This window comes from Athene cunicularia, assembly GCF_003259725.1.
Source record: "Athene cunicularia isolate RWA chromosome 9 unlocalized genomic scaffold, athCun1 chr9_part2, whole genome shotgun sequence".
Taxonomy (NCBI): domain Eukaryota; kingdom Metazoa; phylum Chordata; class Aves; order Strigiformes; family Strigidae; genus Athene; species Athene cunicularia.
In genome coordinates, this window is record NW_020799111.1 from 2,122,474 (window position 1) to 2,128,205 (window position 5,732).

At 45.8% G+C, this 5,732-nt stretch overlaps 3 protein-coding genes across 6 annotated transcripts in view; 2 read left to right on the forward strand and 1 right to left on the reverse strand.

The window, feature by feature from the left end:
* Nucleotides 1-5,124, reverse strand: part of CEP63 (centrosomal protein 63) — a 28,395-nt gene extending 23,271 nt beyond the window's left edge. For both annotated transcript variants that reach the window (XM_026855478.1, XM_026855474.1), the window contains exons 1-2: nt 4,204-5,124; nt 2,663-2,772 (exon numbers count right to left, since the gene is read on the reverse strand). The gene's annotated coding sequence lies outside the window, so the exon portion shown is untranslated. The remainder of the gene's footprint in view (nt 1-2,662; nt 2,773-4,203) is intronic.
* ANAPC13 (anaphase promoting complex subunit 13) lies at nt 13-3,677 on the forward strand. Of its 3 annotated transcripts, none has more exons than XM_026855480.1 (4): nt 37-61; nt 515-644; nt 935-1,060; nt 3,219-3,677. In XM_026855480.1, the coding sequence occupies exons 3-4, from the start codon at nt 962-964 to the stop codon at nt 3,342-3,344; spliced, it is 225 nt and encodes a 74-aa protein (XP_026711281.1). In that variant the 5' UTR covers nt 37-61; nt 515-644; nt 935-961; the 3' UTR covers nt 3,345-3,677. The 3 variants fall into 3 exon arrangements, with proteins under 3 accessions (XP_026711282.1, XP_026711281.1, XP_026711280.1); XM_026855479.1 differs by lacking the exon at nt 37-61 and adding an exon at nt 114-421; XM_026855481.1 differs by lacking the exon at nt 515-644 and having other exon boundaries at nt 13-61.
* The window catches only part of LIPH (lipase H), a 14,038-nt gene continuing 12,907 nt past the window's right edge, over nt 4,602-5,732 (forward strand). Inside the window, exon 1 of the mRNA XM_026855388.1 lies at nt 4,602-4,652. Coding sequence (XP_026711189.1) covers nt 4,602-4,652 — 51 coding nt within the window. The remainder of the gene's footprint in view (nt 4,653-5,732) is intronic.

A 5,732-nucleotide genomic window follows, 5' to 3' on the forward strand; every position in this document is an offset into this window, starting at 1 on the left:
GGCGAGCACTGCGCCTGCGCGGAGCCGGCGCCTGCGCGGAGCCTGCGCCGGGCAGGGCAGGGTAGGCCGCGGGCAGAGGGGGGCTCCGGGGGGACAGGGGTCCGCATCGCCCCGATCACCGGGGCTGCGATGCGCTCAGGCCTGTCCCCATCCAGCACGGGGCCTCCGGGAGCGCTCCGCAGCTCTGGGGGTAAAGGCAAGGCCTGTCGTGGGGCAGGGCCAGGCGGCTCCTGCAGCCTCCCGGAGCCCCGGCCTGCTTTGGCCTTAAATAAATATCGGTGGTCGCTAAACCTGGCACGGTCGAGCCGCCTGCTGCTTGGCTGCCGTCCTGCAGAAGTCACACAGGGGTGAGGTGGCATCTCGGGGAGGGCAGAGTACTAACCAAACGATCACAAGAAACCCTTGGAATGATGGAAGACAGGTCTTACTTTTCCTCCTGTTCCACCAGTTTCCTGGTTTTCAGGATTTGGCAGCATTTTGTGTGCTATTAAATCTTTTGTTCTGACTCTCCCAGAGTCGTGCGGCAGTGGTGAGTTACGGCGCTGGTGAGGGACTGAAAGCCAGCAGGCACCAACGGTTCTGTGCAATTAGAGGGGACTGGGGAGCTTTAGGTCCTCACGCTCAATCAAAAGAGACTTCTAAAGGTCAGTAGCTATAAACACTTGTAAAGCTCTATAATTAATAATAACAGGCTAGTTTTATATATTCATCTCTGACACATCAATCTGCAATTCAGTTTGATAGTGTTCTTTTCAGATGAAATAGTTCTCTTGTGCTTATAACCCTTTTTGAGTGGATTAGGAGAATCAAAGTTTCCCATAAAAGCTTAAGCTTAATAGAAGTCGGATCAAAACTGGAGCAAGCCTATAGTCCAAACTCCAGGTCCTTGGTTGGGGATGTGGATGTTAGAAATAGTATCTGCTTTGTGTCACAGATTTAGCTGTACTTGCCAGCCACAACGATGGACAGCGAAGTGCAAAGGGATGGCAGAATCCTGGATTTGATCGATGATGCATGGAGGGAAGATAAATTGCCGTATGAGGATGTGGCTATCCCTCTGGTAGGTGAATTGCTACTTATCAATCTGAGTTACGGCTGTTGTGTTTATCACAGTCCCTTCCAAGAAACGGCACAGACAGTATTGTTTGCGGTGCACCTGATTCGTACAAAAGGTTCCCAGGATGGATCTGACTCACTCTTTTCTTGTCCTATATGCCAGTCATTCCTGTGTACACGTAAGGATGTGGATGATTCTCTCCCCATTCCCCTGACTGGTTCCCAAATCTCCTTGGAACTGGAATGCCCTTCCCATCGCACGATTCTGGGTTTGGCATCAGGGAGGAGTAAAATTGTCCTTTCTCTGTGCTTCCCCTTCATGTTAATAGTGTTTGAAGCGGTTTCCCAGTTGGTGTGTAGAACAGAGAGGTTTAGTCTCATGCTGACAGTTGCAGTCTTGGTTACACTTTGTTTCCACTTTCTGAAATTCCATTAAAAGAAGCTGAAAAATTTTCAAATGTTTTCCTAATCAGTCTCTTCCAGATACAGTGTTGCCGTTGTGAATTCAAGGATAGAAATGAATGAACTGGCATCCGCAGTAGGACTCTTGCTTGTAGCCCTGCATCCAATGCATGGCAGCTGTCTTTTCAGCCAGTATACACCTTGTTGTACAGCTACAAGGCCAGAGAGGTGCAGCTGGGGAAAAAAAGTTTCATCTGATCCCACAAAGACCAGAGCTGAAGCTTCAGATCTCCCACAATGACACCTTGCCTTAGTCATTTTGAAACCACCAGAGAAGTGAGAGGTATCTGAAAGTTTTCCCTTTCCTTATTCCCTCTGGTACACAGGCTTTAGCCTGGCTGGGGGCGGCTAGTTTCTTTTAGCACAGAGACATTTCCAAATTGCTAGTGACATGACTCAAGCTTTAGCCCTTCCACTACTGTCTTTTCAGAGGATGAGGAGCAGCTACACATCTCCAAAATCCATATATACAGCATACAAGTTTTCCTGCCAAGATCTGGGCTTGAAGAAGGGATGTTGCAGAACTGTGATCCTCAGATCCAAGAGCCCAAACCCCCCTTTGCTTGGGATAGCCTCTATTAGGCAGGCTGAGTATTATAAACTAGTTCCTTGGTGACATTTGCCTTTACCTTGTGGCCAAACGTTACTGTTTCTTTCCTTACAGCCATCTCTTGAGCTACTTACAGTTACATACAGAGGGCAGCCTCAGAGCAGGAAGCCTCATCAACTAACAATAGAAAGAAGGGCCTGACTGTGGATATAAAGATCCCTAGGGATGGGATTGGCTCTGATCACATAGAAAAAACATCACAGATTCACAGGAGACTTACTCAGGGGCATTGTTAAGGAGCAAACAATGGCTGTAAAGTGGTATTTGAGCCTGTCCTGAGCATCTGATCCAGTGTTCACAAGAGAGACTCCTATGAACTCAAATGGGACTCGAATCATATGCTGTTTTCAAAACTGAAAAAATTTATTTAGCTCACGCTGGGATTTCCAGAGACGTAGAACTCAGAATTCTTGCCCAAATGGTATCTGGCAGAATAACAAGCACTCTGTGTGACAGCACCAATACGGCAACACAGAGAACAAATAATATAAGGAAGGAAAACAAAATCTCAGTTAAACTGTACTTCCTCTTTACTGGGTCGTGAGCAGCTCAGTGTTGCGCCTGGTACAGGTTTCTGTCTTCTACTGTTGATACAGCACAGCCACACCTGAGTTCAGCGTGTAGAAAGAGGAAGGATTTCTCACCTGCCATAGGAAAGGAACGTGTTACAGAATGAGTTGTCTTAATAACAGCTATAATGAATGCAGAATCTGTATTCCTGGCAACAGCAAAAGAAACACAAACAACCAATGGAACAACGGCATCATACTATTATTTACTTATTTTGCATTTGATATATATTATTCTTGTTCGCTGCATATGCAATCTGAGTGTACAGCAAGGCTGCAGGGTCCTGCAAAACCAATTTACCTTTCATATTAGGTACCATATCAATCTCAAAAGAATATTGTTCATAAGTGGGCTTAGTAATATTTTTAAGTGGATCAGTATGTATGGTATGTATTGTTCAGATTCACCCTTTGGTCTCGTGTGTGGATTTTTGAATTTATTCATGCAAAGCCTTAGTAACCTGCTCCTTTCAGGAAGTGTATTTTGTGTGGAATGCATTGTACCTCTGTTTTGTTCTCAGAATGAGCTTCCTGAACCAGAGCAAGACAATGGTGGCACAACCGAGTCCGTGAAAGAGCAAGAAATGAAGTGGACAGATTTGGCTCTCCAGTATCTCCATGAGAATGTTCCACCCACGGGAAACTAGTTAAAAATCAGTGAGATTTCATGCAGTGGATGCATGAATACAATATAAAAAATATTTTTCAGCTGACCATCACTGTCATAAGCTTCTTTAAGGAGGAAACATTTCTGAAAAAGGCTCAGATTCAAACAATGGTTCTATGCACAGTGACCAAACACAGTTTAAAATGCTTCTATAATGAGTGTGAAATAACAACGACTGACACCTCAGAGCTAATATCAGAATGCTTCTCTTATGTAAAATTATTTTATATCTTGTTAAGTTGTTCTTAAGTTGGTGCCAATTCTGGTCTTAAATGTTTTCTAGGTGTGATAAAAGAATGTCATTTTTACTGTCTCGAGTTGTTATTGGTTTCAAAGCTCACAGTGGGATCACTTCTAAGTCCAAAGGCTCATGTCCCAAGAAGTATTCCTGTGTATTCTGTGGTTAGACTTCAGTATACACCAAACAAACAGCCGTGAGTCAGTTGTTACCATCTTTAACTAGTGTGTGACTGAGGAAGGTTGTGTGGGGCAGGTGTGGGAGACTGGTCAACGGGATTCAAGAGCTGGAAGTAATCTGTAAACACTGGTGGTTATTTGAACTCCTCATGTCAGGATGGGATAGTGGTGGACAGCATTTCCAGTGCTGACATCCTGGGTACGTTCACTGAAAACAGCCAGCCTAATTTATGCTACAATGGTCAAAGTCTGTCTTTTGAGGGATGATTAAGTGTTAGAGGGAAGAGCCTGCCAGCCCCAGTGTACCACCTATTGAACTGATAGCCACTTGGATGAGCTCTCTCAGATGGGAAATGGAAATCTGAGGAAAGTGATGTGGAAAAGAAACAAGGAGGGCTTAGCTTCAAGCAATAAATTGTTACCTCTTTTTGTGCTGAGAAGAAAGGCAAGGCCCCCTTGATTTCTTTTATCTCATTTTATCTCTGATTCTCAAATGTCTTTTGCAATAGGTAGAAGCCTTCTGTTCATCTTGCATGTTTCAGTGTTGGACCGATTCCTTCGCACCATTGGCAGGACTTGCTAAGGAGAAAATATTTTGACAGAGTTTAGGATTACTGGTGGAGGTGAGAAAGGAACTGGAAGGAAAACAATGTTTAAAAGGATTTCCTTTTGCCAGTGCATCAGAAAAAGCATTTTCCTGGAGCTTGCAGCTTCCAGACTCCACAGAAGTTTCTTGGTGTCTTTGCTCAATGTTTATCCTCTTCAAAATAAAAACCAACTTTTGCCTGTGTGATTACCAGATGGAATCACAGCATGGCACATGTCCTGTGAGACTGTCATTGCTAAACTGCATGAGGATGGAGAGCTCAAGGTGCTTGTGAAAAAGTTCTGTATGTGGCTGGGTTTGTGCCTCTGAGGTGTAATCTGTGCCTGCACCAGACAAGCAGAACACACTTGTCTGAACAAGAAGGAGCTGCAGACAGCCAGCAGGCAGAGTTAAGGATTCACCCAAGAAGTAGCAAAGTCAAAAGCCTTCATATGTACAGCATGGACCAAAGAAGCAGCAATGCAACTGGGAACTGTAATAGTTCAGCTCCTCATTGGATCATCAGCAGGGGGAAAAAAAAAGAGCCTGTGGTTAAGGAGGTGTTTCCGATCCTCCCCATGTTCCCTTTCCCTGGCCCATGCTAGAAGAATTTGCTAAGAAAACATCATCATACAGCTTCTATCCAGTAGTCATCCCTGTTTGCTCTTCCCCTCCACTCTCACCCTTTTACAAACTCCCCACCACCCTCGTCTTCCCAATTTTTGCCACTAGATCTTCCAGCTCCAATTTCAGCTTTTCTTTCCTTGCCCCTGACAGCTGTCTTTGCATCTGCCACCTTCTTCCTCCTGTCTAGCATGGAAAACAAATAGCCATTCTTACTTGAATTAGAGTTGGATTCGTGAGATTCCAGTGGGTCTGCCAGAAGACTGGATATTAGGATTTTAGACTGGCTCTTAGGAAGTATTTCCTTGCAGAAGGGGCTGTTGGGCATTGGAATGGGCTGCCCAGGGCAGGGGGGGAGTCCCCATCCCTGGAGGGGTTGAAGAGTCAGGTCGACTTAGTGCTGAGGGATCTGGTGGAGTTGGGAATGGTCAGGGTGAGGTTCATGGTTGGATTGGAGGAGCTTCAAGGGCTTTTCCAACCCAGATGATTCTGTGATTCCCAACCCAGATGATTCTGTGATTTTGTAAAACTGGTGGGGATGCCAGATGTACCAGTGTCATCCAAGACAGCAGTTGCCTGGCAGCCCAAGTGAGGCCCAGACTGACTGGAAGTGGTACCTCCCCTTTGCAGGACACAGCACTGGCTTCGCCTCCCCCTGAGGGGACAGGGACTGTAGGTGAGAAGAGGTGAGAAGGGATGCTGGAGTGCCCCAGGGGTCCGGGGGTGGGGGGGTTGGGGGAG

Bases quoted from the DNA above. Each gene is read 5' to 3' on its own strand.
- ANAPC13 (XM_026855481.1), top strand. From the start codon at position 962: ATGGACAGCGAAGTGCAAAGGGATGGCAGAATCCTGGATTTGATCGAT. The intron at 1,061-3,218 runs GTAGGTGAATTG...TTTTGTTCTCAG, and splicing joins AGGATGTGGCTATCCCTCTG to AATGAGCTTCCTGAACCAGA.